Genomic DNA, 19,333 nt, shown 5'->3' on the forward strand with positions numbered 1-19,333 from the left:
GGGAAAGAGACTGCACCATGAGCAATGTGTCCACACAATAACTACTGCACTCAGACACAGAAATCAATCAGATGTTAGGGGAATGGTTTGAACCAACAGGAATGTTCCCTTTCTGTTATCTCTCCATCTTCCTCTCTCTGTAACACACACACGCACACACACATATATAAAAAAATATGCTTAGCTTGGGCCTGCTGTTGATAATGACCTCAGCCTTGGCACCCGAGTGGCCCAGACTGTAGTCGCCAGGCTGACTGTAGCCTTTTGTGTTAACCTCCCTATCTCTAACTCACTGACCTTTGGGAAGAAAGCAGAAATGACTTTTTTATTTAGAAGGGGGTAAGGTTAGCTCATTGTTCTGTGTTGGTACGGTTTCCCTGCGGTAAACACACACACACTGGTTCCCAGGCTTGACATGTGGCCCCCTCCTCCATCCCCCCCAGCCTCCTCCCTTGGTGTTCCCACACTCTGGGTCACCGTGCCATAGACCCACCCTCATCACTCCCGCCTGACCCTCACCCATCACAGCACAGCACTGCGTACACACACACACACACACACACACACACACACACACACACACACAATCACACACAATCACACACACACACACACACACACACACACACACACAATCACACACAATCACACACACACACACACACACACAATCACACACACACACACACACACACAATCACACACAATCACACACACACACACACACACACAATCACACACACACACACACACTCACACACACACACACACACAATCACACACAAACACACACACACACACACACACACACACACACACAATCACACACAATCACACACACACACACACACACACACACACACACACACACACACACACACACACACACACACACACACACACACACACACACACACACAATCACACAATCACACACAATCACACACACACACACACACACACAATCACACACACACACACACACACACAATCACACACAATCACACACACACACACACACACACAATCACACACACACACACACACAAACACACACACACACACACAATCACACACACACACACACACACACACACAATCACACACACACACACACACACACAATCACACACAAACACACACTCACAAACCTATAGTTTAGGCTTATTTGTCTTTCTTTAAAAGGTGATTGGAGATGCCAGACTCTGCAGTTTAGATAGAGTGAGAGGAGGGGATGTTGTGACACGGGTCCCTAGGGCTACCCACTGAGCCGGGCCCCCAGGGACCAACTGGGGAACCAGGGGCTCCTGAAACCCACTGACAGGGCCATCCTTCATCGCCCTGACAACAACACATAAACAAACCACTAACCTAGTAACTAGACCTAACTGTTTACAGCATATAGGTATGGTCACAGTGTCATTAACATCAGAGACATGGTGGGGTGGGGGGTATTGGGGGTATAGAGAGACCCCCTTCTCTGACATTGGGTGAGGAGAGGGGACGGGCGACTCATGCAGACGGAGGCGTTGATGGATGAGGGGGGCTGTCTCACTGTCACACTGCACCCGCAGGAACCAATATCTTACCAAATTTAAACATAAGCACACACACACAGACACACACACAAACACATACACACACAGTGATGAAAGTTTGTTTTTTTGCACATACCACACAAGCACAAAATATTACTGTTACAACGAGCATAAACTGAGATGACTGAGACAGACAAATACAGTAGCTTACCACTCTTTTCTGGGTTTCTTGCCTATTTCAACATCATCTCAAAGTACATTTTGGAAATGACTGATGAGACTGGTTGGTTCCCTGACATGTGTTTTCCCCCCAAAAAATGTTAAAGGTTTTCCTTATGCAACCAAACCATTCAGCTCCCACTTTGTCCCAAAAAGCCAGCCTACTAAATAGGGTTGAGAATGAGAAAGGTCTACATTACAATCAGGCCTACCTACCATATGCATTTGGATGAAATATTTTGGCCTACGAATGAACAACTTAATGTATCCCATTTTAGACTTTAGGCCTATATGCTTTCAGGAGCTGAAGCGGGAGATAATATAAACATATTATCGCCCACAGCGCACGTGAAAAATGACGTGCGGTGACGGCTCATTGCTCAGGGAGATACCGCACAATTGCTTACCGACGTTTGGCTCTAAACGGAGCGGGAGAGCATGCAAAGAGCGCTGCGACAGGACAATGACTATTTAATAGGGTCTCTCAGATCGTGCCCACTCCCTCTCACCTTTTAAATGGCACGATACATTAACCCGTTTTTAACGAGGTCCGCCAGACAAACGTCAGATGCATGGCCCATTGCACAACGCAAGGAGGAAGCAATCGTCGGCAAGAAAGAGGCGCTGGCTGACAGGCAGAATGCGCCACGCGCTTTCACACCAACACACACATGCACGTACGAGCGCAGAATTAAAGGCAATTTATGGGCGCGAGTTGATGGTAGGTGAGGGTGGTACGTCCTGTATAAACACAAACTAACTTCCTTGGCAACTGTCTTTCACAATAGATCTGCTCCGCTCCGTAAGCGCAAGAAGTATGAAAGCCCTGACATCTGAGGAGGCTGCATTGCAAAAGCATTTATACGTATTGTGGTTCACTGAGCAGAGTAGAGCTGTTGTGAAGGAAGTTGTCAAGGAAGTACGTTTGTGTTTATACAGGACCTCCCACCCTCACCTATGTCAACCAATCATGTCAATACAGAGCTATACAGAGCCCTCCGCATTGTTACAACATTTGAGAGGTGCACGGATATGCGGTACAGAACTCAATTTGGCCTCTGCGTGCCTCCAGAGGCGCCGCAATTGCGTCACACCATCCATACAGAGCCTCATTTTTGGATCAAGTTTAAATTGGCTTATAGGCCTTGACTTTAAACACACATTTTACAATGCATTCAAAAAGTATTCGTTCTCCTTGACTTTTTCCACATTTTGCTACATTACAGACTTATTTTAAAATGGATTAAATAGTTCCCCCCTTATCAATCTACACACAATATTCCATAATGACAAACTAAAAACAGGTGTTTAGAAAGTTTTGCAAATGTATAATAAAAAAAATGAAATATCACATTTACATAAGTATTCTGACCCTTTACTCAGTATTTTGTTGAAGCACCTTTGGCAGCGATTACAGCCGCAAGTATTTTTGGGTATGACGCTACAAGCTTGGCACACCTGTATTTGGGGAGTTTCTCCCATTCTTCTCTGCAGATCCTCTCAAGCTCTGTCAGGTTGGATGGGGAGCGTCGCTGCACCGTTATTTTCAGGTGTCTCCAGAGATGTTTGATCGGGTTCAAGTCCGGGATCTGGCAGGGCCACTCAAGGACATTCAGAGACTTGTCCTGAAGCCACTCCTGCGTTGTCTTGGCTGTGTGCTTAGTGTCATTGTCCTGTTGGAAGGTGAACCTTCGCCCCAGTCTGAGGTCCTGAGCGCTCTGGAGCAGGTTTTCATCAAGGATCTCCCTGTACCTTTCTCTGCTCATCATTCCCTCGATCCTGACTAGTCTCCCAGTCCTTGCAGCTGAAAACATCCCCACAGCATGATGCTGCCACCACCATGCTTCACTGTAGGGATGGTGCCAGGTTTTGTTCAAACATGACACTTGTCATTCATGCCAGAGAATCTTGTTTCTCATGGTCTGAGACTCCTTTAGGTGCCTTTTGGCAAACTCCAAGCGGGCTGTCATGTGCCTTTTACTGAGGAGTGGCTTCCGTCTGGCCACTCTACCATAAAGGCCTGATTAGTAGAGTGCTGCAGAGATGGTTGTCCTTCTGGAAGGTTCTCTTATCTCCACAGAGGAACTCTGGAGCTCTGTCAGAGTGACCATTAGGTTCTTGTTCACCTCCCAATTGAATTTACCACAGGTGGACTCCAATCAAGAATGCACCTGAGATCAATTTCAAGTCTCGTAGCAAAGGGTCTAAATATAAATGTAAAGTATTTCAATGTGTTATTTTTAATAAATGTGTAAACATTTCTAAAAATCTGTTTTCACTTAGTCATAATGGGGTATTGTGAGTAGATTGATGAGGATTTTTATTTATTTAATCCATTTCATAATAAGGCTATAACATAACAAAATGCGAAAAAGGGGAAGGGGTCTGAATACTTTCTGAATGCACTGTATATACACTGCTCAAAAAATAAAGGGAACACTAAAATAACACATCCTAGATCTGAATGAATTAAATATTCTTATTAAATACTTTTTTCTTTACATAGTTGAATGTGCTGACAACAAAATCACACAAAAATTATCAATGGAATCAAATTTATCCACCCATGGAGGTCTAGATTTGGAGTCACACTCAAAATGAAAGTGGAAAACCACACTACAGGCTGATCCAACTTTGGTGTAATGCCCTTAAAACAAGTCAAAATGAGGCTCAGTAGTGTGTGTGGCCTCCACGTGCCTGTATGACCTCCCTACAACGCCTGGGCATGCTCCTGATGAGGTGGCGGATGGTCTTCTAAGGGATCTCCCAGACCTGGACTAAAGCATCCGCCAACTCCTGGACAGTCTGTGGTGCAACGTGGCGTTGGTGGATTGAGAGAGACATGATGTCCCAGATGTGCTCAATTGGATTCAGGTCTGGGGAACGGGCGGGCCAGTCCATAGCATCAATGCCTTCTTCTTGCAGGAACTGCTGACACACTCCAGCCACATGAGGTCTAGCATTGTCTTGCATTAGGAGGAACCCAGGGCCAACCTGGGTCTGAGGATCTCATCTCGGTACCTAATGGCAGTCAGGCTACCTCTGGCGAGCACATGGAGGGCTGTGCGGCCCCCCAAAGAAATGCCACCCCACACCATGACTGACCCACCGCCAAACCGGTCATGCTGGAGGATGTTGCAGGCAGCAGAACGTTCTCCACAGCATCTCCAGACTCTGTCACGTCTGTCACGTGCTCAGTGTGAACCTGCTTTCATCTGTGAAGAGCACAGGGCGCCAGTGGCGAATTTGCCAATCTTGGTGTTCTCTGGCAAATGCCAAATGTCCTGCACGGTGTTGGGCTATAAGCACAACCCCCACCTGTGGACGCCGGGCCCTCATATACCACCCTCATGGAGTCTGTTTCTGACCGTTTGAGCAGACACATGCACATTTGTGGCCTGCTGGAGGTCATTTTGCAGGGCTCTGGCAGTGCTCCTCCTTGCACAAAGGCGGAGGTAGCGGTCCTGCTGCTGGGTTGTTGCCCTCCTATGGCCTCCTCCACGTCTCCTGATGTACTGGCCTGTCTCCTGGTAGCGCCTCCATGCTCTGGACACTACGCTGACAGACACAGCAAACCTTCTTGCCACAGCTCGCATTGATGTTCCATCCTGGATGAGCTGCACTACCTGAGCCACTTGTGTGGGTTGTAGACTGCGTCTCATGCTACCACTAGAGTGAAAGCACCGCCAGCATTCAAAAGTGACCAAAACATCAACCAGGAAGCATAGGAACTGAGAAGTGGTCTGTGGTCCCCACCTGCAGAACCACTCCTTTATTGTGGGTGTCTTGCTAATTGCCTATCATTTCCACCTGTTGTCTATTCCATTTGCACAACAGCATGTGAAATGTTTTGTCAATCAGTGTTGCTTCCTAAGTGGACAGTTTCATTTCACAGAAGTGTGATTGACTTGGAGTTACATTGTGTTGTTTAAGTGTTCCCTTTATTTTTTGAGCAGCGTATATTAATATACACATACACACACTTCATATTGATGAGTAGGGCATACTGACTCAATTTTACATAATTCTTAATAGCAAGTCCTCAACAGAGTTGACCTGCAGTCTTAAAATTATTATAGCTTATAATCAGCTTTAGCTAGACTTCACTCCTGCCTCTGAGGGAATACTAACCCACCAAAGCAATTAGGGAATCAAAAATAACATAATAATAATCATATTTTTCTAAAATTTTATTTAGAAATGTCAAATACATTTAATTTAATTTCAATTTCAGTGCATGGGTCTATGGCGAGAGCAATTGATTTATGGACTGTTCACATGAACTGACACACAGCAGATTTGCAAGTGTTCAAATCTTGGTGTTAAGGTAAGACGTGTTGTGAGTGTTATATCTGACTGTTGATTCTAGTGGGGTTAACATCAGTGGGATTGAAATTGACACCACATGCGATGAATCAACGCAGTGTCATTTAATTCACATTGGAATCAACACTGCGTGGTGTTGTTGTTACTGGACTGCTTGAGTTCATTTATGTTTATTCTCTCAGTGAAAAAGATGTGGGAAGGGCCTCATTATCATTCTTCCCAGAATGCTTTGTTGCAGGTTGATGTTTAGAATAGTTTGTTTGAAAATCTATGTTTCTGCATGCACATTGATTGTTAAATTGATCTTATACTATACAACAATTAATAACTTATATTTTTCTAAACAAATCCAATCTGTAAGTGGTTGGATTTATTGCCCCTGTTACTGAGATGGTTGTTCCAGTTCACATGGTTAAGGTAAGTGTTGTTTGTGAAGTCCTTCACCCTAGCTGTCATTCTGAATGCAGGTTGTGGTTGGTGATAAATACATTCCAATACACTCCCTCTGGCTTGATTCTGATATGAATCACTAATCACATCATAAACCAGCTTATTGTTGCTTGCATGTCTGATGTGGCCCATGAGCCAAGTTTTTCAGACCAAAATGTTGAGGATATTTAAGCCATAACTAAAGGCCTTATGAAATGTGTGATATATTGTCATCAAGGGTTCACACATTCACATAAGCAGTCACTTGGTGAAGGCTTTAGAACTAAAAATCAATGAACACAACTGTCACTAACAAACACAGTCATGGGTGGGTATTGCTCATGTTCACTTGAAAGGCACGCTGGGAAATATCCAAATAAGGCTTTACAAAACACTCTAGGGGTGTTAGTTTGTGAACACTTTGAAAAGTGTTAGTTTAACACTATTTCGGTGGGTCACACATCATTTCGAAGTGTTCAATTTAACACTGTGAGTGTTAAAATTTTGATCTCAAATTTGCTGTGCACATACGGGACAACAGGTGACTATAGGGTGAGCAGACTATGAGCAGACTATGAGCATGTCTAATATCCTCTCATTGTTTCAACCTATGTCTGAAAAGACACGTTCATATATGTGTGAATAAACCAAAAGTATGTTGTTTTAAATACAAGGGGTAGTGCATGAAAAAAATGGAATCCAATTCAGCATGAGTCTTATCTCTTCTTTTTGAGGACATTACAAGTGGGTCACCAAGGGTCAGATATCTCACACTACCCCCTGAGCATTTAGTTGAGAGGCATGTTGGTTACTAACGTTAGGCAGACAAGGAGTTAGCTTAGGCCTATAGTCCTAGCTGAAGTATGATATTAGGACAAATCATTTGTTTTATCTTTATTTTGTGTGTGTGTGTGGGGGGGGGACTCCCATATGACATCTGAACTAATCTTCCACCACCAATCCCACTTCTATTACCACCTCCACACCTACCAACTCCCCCTTCATTAACTCACTCCACTGTGTTTTATCATCTGCCCGCCATGCGCACATCAATCGAGCTCGAGCACAAACACTCTCTGTGGCGCGAGGAGACCTACAGGACCAGCCTCTGAACAGAACTTAGCAGGACAGGCCGCACACTGAACACATTTACCGGCAGACCTCTTATGGGGAGTCTGGGAATTTAAATATTCACTGTTGACATTGTGCAGTGCTGGCTACAGGCCAGAACGTCCCAGTTCCCGGGGGGAAACTGTGCCGAGCTATCAGAACATTCTCTCCCACTGACTTAATAGGTAGCCTAGAAATCTTCCTCTTACATCTTGAGTAAATAATAATGTTTAAATATACCTCAAATTAGCCCCCTATTCTCAGATTATAAGTAATGATTTAGAACTATGCCTGGAACTGGATGGGCAGACCGGCTGGTGCTGTAGCCTAGCGCATTCCTTCAAGGGACTGTTAATATTTAGGCCGATTGCAGCAGGCGCCAAAACCACTACTAAATGCACTACTAAACCATTATGGCTGTGTGTGTGTGTGTGTGTGTGTGTGTGTGTGTGTGTGTGTGTGTGTGTGTGTGTGTGTGTGTGTGTGTGTGTGTGTGTGTGTGTGTGTGTGTGTGTGTGTGTGTGTGTGTGTGTGTGTGTGTGTGTGTGTGTGTGTGTGTGTGTGTGTGTGTGTGTGTGTGTGTGTGTGTGTGTGTGCGTGTGTGTGTGTGTGCCCTTTGCCTTGTTAGTGATCACAGAATAATATGCATATTGTTTGCTTTTCACACATATTCTGTAAACACTGGGCCATGTTGCCATGAACAACAGTCTGTAAGAGATCCTGATGAGAGCTGGCCGTCTGATGGGTTTATTTCATATCGTCACGAAAGATCCTCTGTGCCAAAGGCTAAAGGGCCTGCAATGACACCGAAGCTCACGAAAGACAAATCCATGAAGCACAGGAAATAAATAATTACAGAGTCCCTGTCTGTTTAGCTCTTAAAGTTCTTCCTGACAAACTTTTCACATTAAAAGTTGGCCTATGGTTATAAAGCTCTTCGACTCGTCTTGGTGCTGTCAATTCAATGTGATCCATTCAAGTTTATTTTGAACGTCAAATTTCCCTTCGGAAATGTATTTTGGTGAGCAATTTGAAACACAATGAATAGCCAACCCCCAAAAATAAAACGGATGTGAAAAATGCATCTCATTTGTAAAGTATCTTGCACAGAACAAAATCCACAAATACTTGCATATACTTGCCCCTGGGGGGGGGGGGTAGCTTGCACACAAAGGCAGCACACAACATGTAAACTGGATTTATTTCTACATGTACAACACCTTTATCTTTGTGTCAGGGCCTCCTTCCTCGGAGCCTTCGTAGCATTGAGATCATCATTAGAACCATTTTTAGTAGCCGAGGTGTTTCCCATAGCATTCGTTAGTAGCCTTAAAAAACCTTCGCACATCTACGAGTGATCCAGACCACTCGTAGAGTGCATCAATATATGTTTTTTTGCCCTTCCGCATCACTTTATTCATAAAAGATCTTCGCTAAACGTAGAATCAAGATATTTAGGCTATCTGTCTGACTGTGACTGCCAGGGCCGGCTCTAGGCACGACATAAACGGTCGCTGTGGGCACCCGGCCTATAGTGCCCCAGACCCCAAAATTATTAAATATATATATATATTAGATATATATACATTGGGGGGGAATTCAGTTGGGGTCTCAACTTACTGTTGAGAGTTATCTAGATGTCCATCAGAAGTTTTTCTCTTGTTATGTCAGTCACTAACAGTCATGGCATAAGTCATGTTAAAAAATAGCTTTAAAGCTGCACATTTTTCTCCCCACACCATGGCAAAATGAGTAGAATTGCAGCAAAGTTGCTTAAACTGCACCATTTTGTCTGCATTCCATGGCAAAATGTGTAGAATTGGAGGAAATTTAAACAACATTTCCCATAGGGCCCCCAAAAGGCTAGGGCCGGACCTGGTGACTGCGATAACTTCAGAATGAAGTTGACTACACATAAAAAGTTGCCAAAGTATTTGCAATTGCTACAAACAAGTGAAGGGTATAATTATGATTTAAATGAGAACTGAGATGACTGCATTAAAAGATACATAGGTTATAGGTTATATTGGTTATATAGGCGAGTTCAATCATATTGAAATCAATTTCATGTACAATTACATTTAGTTATATTTTGCGTCTAGTACTGTCTGTCATTTTTTGGCTCAATGTTTTTAATGTGTGACGACATGTGCTCAATGACATGCCCAATCTGTGATTTAGTGCATTATTATTGGGAAAGCATAATTAGCCGCCTCAATAGCCTATTTGCAGCCATAGGTGGCAATATGTCTCTAGGAGCTGATCCATCGTCAGTATTATGGAATAACTTTTATGTTAAGGTATGATTTGAATGGAGAAAGCTGATCCGAGAGCAGCGCTGCTTTTCTTTCCATCCTATCAAGTATCGACAAATGGTCTAACAACTCATATAGCAAACGTCCTCTCTACGTGCTTGTTTGGGAAACACTTAAAAAGTTGGCTCGTAAATAACGATGCATCTGGTACGATTATCGTTAAGTTACATCACAAATGGGAAAAGATGCCCAGTATTGTTTGAACAAATAAAACACTCACAATTCGATTTCAAAATAACACTGCTGGTTGGATGAGTGTCATCCACTGAGTTTGTAGGCCTAAATAAATTAATATCCTAAAGAGGAAAGGGTTTTAAGGTAATTTCTCATCTGTCTGAGCTCCAGAAAGGTCCAGCGAAATGATCAATTTGTAGCAGGAATATATGTTTAAGGCAGAAAGTTACACACACAATAACAAGACTGTCAGGTCTCGCAGACGTTTATTGAAAGAATAACACCCGCGACCCCTGGCTCCAGGACTGCAACCTACCGGTGTTGACCTGTGGCTACACTGTTGTCCAGACATGAGAAAACTATAATTCAAAACATTCAAATTATATACTTAAAATATCAAAATGTTTTTTTTGTTTGTTAATCTTAGAAAATGACTGCAAAAAAATAGCCTACTGGCTATACACATTCATAAAGGTTAAACAACAATGGAACATGTTACTGACTCAGAAAATGCAATTACATTGCAATAGGCCTATACACAATTTGAAATAATTATCGAAAACGTTTACTTCTGTAGCATTAACTACTTGAAGGATTGTACATAATGATTATAGCTACATCATCTGCTTGACTTTTGATGTGAGAGATAGGCCTACATATTACATAAACATTGTAGTGCATTTTGGGAGATTGCCATAGATCACAATACAATTTTATTGGAGTAAACGCCTTTTATCAAAATCAGCGTGTTGCTCCCTGGGGGTTGAATTGCTTTCAGAACTCAGACGAATAATTTAACCGTTTCAATCAATGACAGAAATACTGTATTAGGCTACTGAATATTCGCGTTCAAAGCCTCCGTGCCCTTCAATGTGAAGTGGCACAACACAAACATCATTACATTTCTGTATAACATAAAGATGTAAACACGTTTTGTACACAGACCGTAACATTAATTATATAACATAGATGATGTACTTGTTGCACAAACGAAATACACCATAATACAGATACAATACAGCGTAATAACCCAAGGCTATAACGTAATGATAGGTAGAGCGAACAACCATACGCATTTATTCTAGGCTACATCTAACAAGGCAACAATATTTTGGACTTTTGTCAGCAATGGTACCTGATTATATTTAAATGCATGAGTCCTTCATTCTGGATCTTTCATTTCCGAAGTCTGAATGAGGCAAACTGCCTTATCAAAGTTGCTTCTGCAAATTGAAGTATACAGAAACCCACGCAACAACAGCGTCGCAGGACCGGACGAGAATTGGCCAACGCTGTAGCGCCCACTATACAAAGCACAACCCAATAACGGTAGAAGTTCGTTCCCCGAGAAGTGCCTCTCCCGCTTGCACAACTTTTCATAACTTAAAACGCCAATTGATTTTTTTCCTGAATTCGTGAAACGAACTGGCATTGACAGCATCAACTCGAAACCCTTGAACCAACTTCTTCTCGCAACTGTATTGTACCTCTGCTCAGCCGTGAGTGGGGGCTATTGGCTACTGACACTCATGTAAGCAAGATACAATATATTGTACCTCGTTTTTAGATGCGAAACAGCATTGATAACTGAGATACAGCTACACATTTACAAGATGGCAGTTTCAAAAGGCAAAGAAAGGGATATTGCACCTACTTGTGGCCAGTTTCCGTGCCCTGCCTTTGGACCTCATGGTGCCAGTCCTTCGGCTTTGGGTTTGTTCGATTTTATTGGATCTTTTCCTCCTTTTTCTTTTGTCTCTGTCCTTTTCTCTGTGTTTCTCAATCCAGACTCGCTATCTCTCCAGCATTGTCAGTTTGGACACCTTCGCACATGCGCATAGCCAATCTGGCAGCGCCGCCAACAAAAAGTTTGGAACGATTTATCACTTGATATGACTGATCTAGTCAGACGGCAATCGCAGAGAGATCCCTTCGTGTCAGATCTTTAAAGATCACGGAATATGAAACAGAGCCGACACGACCTCGAATCTACGGAGAGCCGGAGACATTCATTATAATGAACTATTCTCAAACTCTCACCATGCATGCCTACCTTTTGGGTTCAAATGAAATCACATTCATCAATGTTCGGCTAAATTACTAATGTGAAACGTTTTCATTAAATGTTGTATAAGATTTAATTGTGTTTTGACCATCACAGCGAACACTAGGAAATGAATGAATCCCTCCTCCTCTCCCCTGGTATGTGGGCAGTCGAACTGACAGCTCTAATATGAGGCTGTCCGAGGCTTTTTTTGTGAAGTGGTGACAATTATTAATCTGTTTAATACTTTGAATTAAAAAAAACCTTTCTGCTGGCGTGCATGTATAAATTCCATCGTTTGCTTGCAAATTGATTGATGTTGTTGAACTCGAATAGTCTATTTGAACTTTTGTGTAAAGCTGATGCACAATTGAACTGTTTTACTTTGTTTCACACTTATCGGATTTGGGCACCATTGTATCAACATACGATTGGTCCGATGAACCTAACAATGAAAACCCCAACAATCTTATTGGGCTATTGCACTATAGTCGTAGTGGAGAGATATTAACTGCAAGGTGTATTTGTTTATGAATTAAAACGCAGTATAATTAAGGTAATTGCTCATTAATTAGATCCGCATGAGGTCACGTTGATCTTGCACGTGAACCCTTCAATGGCTTGTGAACTCGATTTATTGATTCCAAAGTATGTTGAAATTGATTTAAGTAATGACATCATATAAATTGTAAAGAACAAAAATAAGACATCCCTTTGGCCGATGTCCAATATACCTTTCAATACGGCAAGTATACGTCCATAGGTTGGACCCCATTTACGCTAAAATACCTCTCGGGAATATGAATTCAGGTTTAAAGGTGTTGGGTATGTTTTTGATAACTGTGGGCAATTGAGTCAGTACCACATTATCAATAGAACATGCGCGTGGGGTGTGTGTGTTATCCAATTCAGTCAAATACATTCGCTGTCAAACTATATGTTAAATGTTCATAAAGGTGTCATTAAGGAAAAACTGTCTCAAGTTATTCATCCAACATACTTACAGTTTAGAGAAATCACCAAGTAATTTAAGTCACCAAGTCAAGAAAGGTTAATATAGGTACTTTATTGTGGGTATACCTCAGCCTAGCCCCAAAGTAATGATATAAATGGTGCTATTAAGTACACGGTGTGCTGGAGAGGGTGGCTTGCGGCGCAGGCAGGCATGCAGCCTTTCAGACCCACAGCTACAGCTCGAGGCAGCGCGCTCAATTAGCCTAAATGGAAACAGTTTTCATTCATTGCAATAACTCACTGTTCTCGAGACCACTTTCAGAATACATACTTTATTATGACACGCTGACCCGGAGGCGCGGAATGGCAGGACCAGGGAACGCTGGAGAGATATGTGCAGCCCAGTGGGTTGTAATTATTAGACATTCATTGGGTTCAAGACCTTTTGCAAGTATAGCTAAATTATTTGCTTTCTTGTGCTATAGTTCGAATTTAATTCCCATAAAAAAACGTGGTTGGGCAGTTCACAACGTTTGGATCCTATTTTAACCTAATTAGATGCGTTACCTTTGGTAATTTCTGCAGAAAATAAGAACTCACGTTAATATCTGGTAATTGATTGTTTATTTCAATGCATTTAGTTATGTTTGGGAGGTTGTTTAGGGGTTAAAATAAATACATAATTTGTATAGGAGCTGTCGAAGCCAGACTAAAAGTGAGAAGGGAGCCTCCGGCACAAGGAAATTACCGCGCACCCGCGTGACCTTTGAGCAAGGTAATCAATCAAGTGATCAACAGGGATATTTTATCAATGCTTTGCCCAGCCAAGACGTTTCTGAAATAAAATAAGGAGATGGACAATGACAATAAAGCGTGTAGACTATACCACTAAATACAAATAATAATACGGTATAAATACTCCCATCACATTTGCAAAAACATTAAAATAATATATTGTCAAGTCAATTGTTGTATGTGCATTAGCAGTATTTTGCATGAGCAGTATATAGATTTATAAAACATATACTTTTTATTATAATAACACTAATAACAAAAGCATTTCAAATAGGCCTACAAATAAAACGTCTTTATAAATAAACCACACTAACAACAATAATAATAACAACACATATTAACAACACCAATAACAATAATAATACTATTACTAATAATAGCCTAATAATAATAGTTATTATTATAACTTGTTTTATAACTCTTATATGTGCAACTGCTTTTGAATCTGATACTAGTGCCTACACATTTTATGCTTTTGACATAAACGTGTGCTGGGTGTTAGAATCATCATGCCATACTGCCTGTGTTTTTACAACCATTCTTTCACCTTTAACTTCGAGAGTATAATCATATTACCATAATTTCCTGCTCTTATTCAATTGTAATAATTCATATAATGCCTTATGTGAAACATGTTCTAAGGAGTGTGAGCCGGCGAAAAGGACGGGAGTGGAGCACGCTAGTGCCCCGGTGAGCAGTGCCCCTCCGTGGAGAGAAGTGAGAGTATTTTATAACCTATACGGACCACTGAGCTCTGGTACCGACACCCATTCAACACAATCTACATTGCCACGGGGAACTCCAACTTTCTGCCTGACTTTTCCGTTCAGTAGAGATACGCAGAAATAATCTGCAACTGTTCGCTCCTGGATTTTTAACTACATCGAAAAGCATCCACTATACCCTTCTACTTTTCGATCAAAGTTAATATTAGGTTACACTGTTGTGGCTATTTGTATATTGAGGTGTTCATATTTCCACCGTTTGGTTATGGGCAGGAGTGTCATGCACCCCAAAAAACTGAGCAGGCACAAAGTATGTGAGGATGGCTGGGGGGTGATCCTGGAGGAGGGCTATGCCCCCATCCATAAATTGGAGAATTTAGCATTTTTTGTTGTTGTTGTATTTAATCCCTTTTTTCTCCACAATTGCGATCCAATATCATCGCTGCAACACCCCAACGGGCTCGGGAGAGGCGAAGGTTGAGTCATTCGTCCTCCAAAACATGACCCACCAATCCGTGCTTCTTAACACCCGCCCACTTAACCTGGAAGCCAGCTGCACCAATGTGAGGAGGAAACATGTTCAACTGATGACCGAAATCAGCCTGCAGGCGCCCGGCCAACCACAAGAGCGTGATGAGCCAAGTAAAGCCCCCCCCCCCCCCCGGCAAAATCCTTCTTTAACCCGGAGGACATTGGGCCAATTGTGTGCCGCCCTATGGGATTTCTGGTCACGGCCGGTTGTGACACAGTCTGGGATCAAACCTGGGTCTTTAGTAACACCTCAAGCACTGTGATGCAGTGCCTTAGACTGCTGCGCCACTCGGGAGACCCAATGTAGCATTATTTCAAACTCCTGAAACAGCTTTTTCCTGTGATCTAGAGCCATAATCAGTTTGCTTAATTATCTGTAAAGCAATAATGATAATAATTCTGCATGTCTAAAGCAAACCTCTTGAGCTGTCTGCATCCTCCTGACAAAACTACATGCTTCTCTGAGTCTCTGCTCAAGGGGAAAATAGTGGTATAGTTTTAACCATGTTTTGAGCCTAGTGCTTGTTTACAATTACATCGTTTGTAAACAATAGAGTAAAAAAATGCATATATTTTGTGTTCTGAAGTTGAACTAAGGTCACGAGGGATTTATAAATAATATATTTTTTTAATCAATTGGTATACAAATGGTATATTCACGGTCTCTCTCTTTAAGCAGATTTCAGTAAAAACTATGACTGGGCCACTCAGGGACATTCACTGTCTTCTTGGTATGCAACTCCGGTATAGATTTGGCCTTGTGTTTTAGATTATTGTCCTGCTGAAAGGTGAAATCATCTCCCACTGGCACCTACTACCAGACCCTGTTCAAAGGCACTTACATCTTTTGCCTTGCCCTTTCACACCCGGAATGGTAGACATACACAATCCATGTCTCAGTTGTTTCAAGGCTTAAAAATCCTTCTTTAACCTGTCTTCTCCCCTCCATAATACATTGATGGAAGTAGATTTAACAAATGACAACAATAGGGGGATCTATGTCATGGAAAGAGCAGGTGTTTGTAATGTTTTGTACACTCAGCGTAGATTGAAAACCTAGACCTACAGCCATAGGGCCCGTATATATGCCCACTCCTTATACAAAGTCCACATTCAACCAATTCATTTCATCCTTTTTTTTAAAATCAGCAATCACCCAGTAACCTCTCCTCATGTGAAGTCAACATGTTTCCCCTGCAAACCCAACTTGTGCTGGAGAATGAAGTAGCTAATGAAGTATTAGTGACTGTGGTTACGTTACGTCTTTACGCAAGGCTTTCATTCGATGTCATGTGATTCAAGCAAGGAGTTCTTGGTTCAATTGAATACTTACTGGTTCAGTCGTGTTTAAGGCAACATATATTTGATGAGCTTGGTAGAGCGTGGAAGAGCACAACCCTTGCATTTGAACAAATAAGTTAAGTCTGCATCTTGCCGACACACTTGAGAAACCCGAAGAAAATGCACCAAGACAAGAGCATCATAACAATGCCCATGACGCTGTGGAGAACATGTGAGCAAATACAATCTAACTACTGTAAGTTATAGTATCAACATACCGTTATGTGCTTCAACAAAATAATATGTCTTTGCTCATCAAAGTGTGCCACTCTGCATTAACAACAATCAACTAAGAGCTGCTAATAGTTTATAACACTGCAACCAAATACTCTCCAAAAAACTATTTGTCTGTTGAGATTGTATTCATTTCATGTCCTTTAGTATTGGTTTCTTTGCAGCAATTCAACCATGAAGGTCTGATTCACGCAGTGTCCTCCGAACAGTTGATGTTGAGATGTGTCTGTTACTTGAACTCCGTGAAGCATTTATTTGGGCTGCAATTTCTGAGGCTGGTAACTCTAATGAACTTATCCTCTGCAGCAGATGTAACTCTGGGTCTTCCTTTCCTGTGGCGGTCCTCATGAGAGCCAGTTTCATCATAGCGCTTGATGATTTTTGCGACTGCACTTGAAGAAGCTTTCAAAGTTCTTGACATTTTCTGCATTGACTGACCTTCATGTCTTAATGTAATGATGGACTGTCATTTGTCTTTGCTTATTTGAGTTGTTCTTGTCATAATATTCTTAGTTTGAAGAATATCAAATATGAAATATATTTGGATTTTTTTAAAACACTTTTTTGGTTACTACATGATTTCATGTGTTATTTAATAGTTTTGATGTCTTCACTATTATTCCAAAATGTAGAAAATAGTCAAAATAAAGGTATTGCTATTTGTCAATCCTGATGCATATCTTTGGTTTGGAGGTGTTAAATTTGTTAAAACGCTGTACAACAGCTACAGTAAATTACACCCAACCAAACAAGTGATGACAGAATCCTAGACTACAATATTTCTAACGTTTGTTGGTCCATAATGTTGTACCGCCATCTAGTGCTCAATAAGCGGCACGGTTTTCAATAACGCGATGAAACAAACTATTTTCTAAACGTACCTATACAAAAATATATTCTACAACAGAGGTATAGATATGTAGATAACACTAGCAATACGATGATGGTGATGTATACATTTACTGCTGGTATTTCAGGAGCAAGCAAACTATTGACATCTTGGTGAGGCAGATAGTTGAGTGCATTTTAACAGTGATTCCCGGTAGACCTATCTAGGGGGCGGATTACTATGCACTCTCGAGACAATCTGGAGAAGTATTTATGGACATGGTGTGGCGGGGATGTCTACGGGCAGTCGTTTATCCTCCAACTCAGCAGCTCGATTAGGTCACAGACAGGGTACAGAGCCGTCCTCATCAATTCTGATTGACTTTTCCATTGCAAAAGTCTCTTCAACTACGAGACCTGACAAGTAATCAATCCGTCATTCAATCAGCGTTATTTATCTGGGGTTTACCGTAAGAGCAGACTGGAGTGGGATGCTCGTCAGTTTCCCGGTTGCAGTGACATAATGGTTTCTGGAGACCATGCATAGGAATAAGGAATAAGACAGCTGTGTGTGCCACGGTCACACAAAAGTTCCAAAATCCATTCGTTTTTATTAGCACTGAATCAAACTATTTAATTTCAATACCAAACAAGAGCTCTTATTCCCATAGATCATTTTTTGTCTCTAATGTAAGCCTATGCCTGCCCTCTTCAGCCTAGGCTATATCCAAGTTATTTTGTGCCTTATCAAATGAACATTTCATTCTCCTTGGGAAACATTTAGAAAAATACCTTTAATCAGAATCAGTGTTTCATTGAATTGTCTCTGGTGAGCAGGCCAGGGAAAGGCATCAGACATGACTCAGAAGCACTTGTGATGGATTACGTTGGACCCCATCTCCTGGTACTCCAAGGCACTGATGCACATGTCTCCAAAGATGGAGAGAGAAGACAGAAGGGAGCCCCCCAGCCAGGCGGTGTCCATCACAGGGACTGGCCCCACGCGGCATCCTGGCGGTGCCAGAGCCGAGGCCTCCTCCCTCAGTCTGTGGCCCATCCCGGGAAGGAGGCTGGAGCCCCCGGCAAGGACGGCGTTGTCTAGGAGCAGCTGCCACAGGTCTGCATCGCTCTCCAACACAGAGCTCACCAGGAGACTGGAATGCCTTGTGTTACCATGCGGACAGTCTGAGGAGAGAAGAGGATTTCGGGTGCCCTGAACCTCTCGCTGTCAACCCTCAGCATCTGTCCGTCGGGGAGCTGGTAGTCTGCATCGGTGCTGCCGATGATGGTCGTGGCTGTCTCTGAGGAGGGATCAGTGGATACATAACACATCTGCTCCTTGATGATGGTCACGGTGTCATGTTCCTGTGTGGTGCTGGAAAACTGAGCTCCGGACTCCTTCAGCAGCAGAGCCAGGTGGGCCGTGACATCCTGCCCTCCCAGGCCCAGCTGACGCACAGCGTGGGGGAGGCAGTGGCCCTCGAAAACTGGGACGGTGTGGGTGACGTCGTAGCCACAGTCCACCACACAGCCGGTCACCCTGCCTGAAGACAGCAGGGCCAGGAGCGACTGAGGGGCCATGTACAATGCAGGGACACCCAGACCCTCGAACATCATCCTGCAGGTCTTTTCCCTGTCCGACTGGGTGGTCAAGGGGAACTCAGTCAGTAAAACCGGGCTCTCACATGAGGGGCTCTTCACGTGCCTGTTGAAAACATAGCTCCATATGGCCTCCATATCAGCCCATGACACCACCCTCCCACGCTTCAT

At 42.6% G+C, this 19,333-nt stretch overlaps 2 protein-coding genes across 2 annotated transcripts in view; both read right to left on the minus strand.

Moving 5' to 3' along the window:
• Positions 1-12,300, minus strand: part of LOC124006191 (histone-lysine N-methyltransferase MECOM-like) — a 245,601-nt gene extending 233,301 nt beyond the window's left edge. The window contains 1 exon segment of the mRNA XM_046316034.1: positions 11,766-12,300. Within this exon segment, the coding sequence (XP_046171990.1) occupies positions 11,766-11,802 (37 nt within the window). The 5' untranslated portion in view covers positions 11,803-12,300.
• A 6,125-nt stretch (positions 12,301-18,425) lies between these two features.
• Positions 18,426-19,333, minus strand: LOC124004892 (actin-like). Its single transcript, XM_046313713.1, has 2 exons — positions 18,737-19,333; positions 18,426-18,692 (listed from the first exon to the last, which is right to left on the minus strand). Exons 1-2 carry the CDS (start codon positions 19,331-19,333, stop codon positions 18,426-18,428), a joined length of 864 nt encoding a protein of 287 aa, XP_046169669.1.

Source organism: Oncorhynchus gorbuscha, linkage group LG19 (genome assembly GCF_021184085.1).
Source record: "Oncorhynchus gorbuscha isolate QuinsamMale2020 ecotype Even-year linkage group LG19, OgorEven_v1.0, whole genome shotgun sequence".
Taxonomy (NCBI): domain Eukaryota; kingdom Metazoa; phylum Chordata; class Actinopteri; order Salmoniformes; family Salmonidae; genus Oncorhynchus; species Oncorhynchus gorbuscha.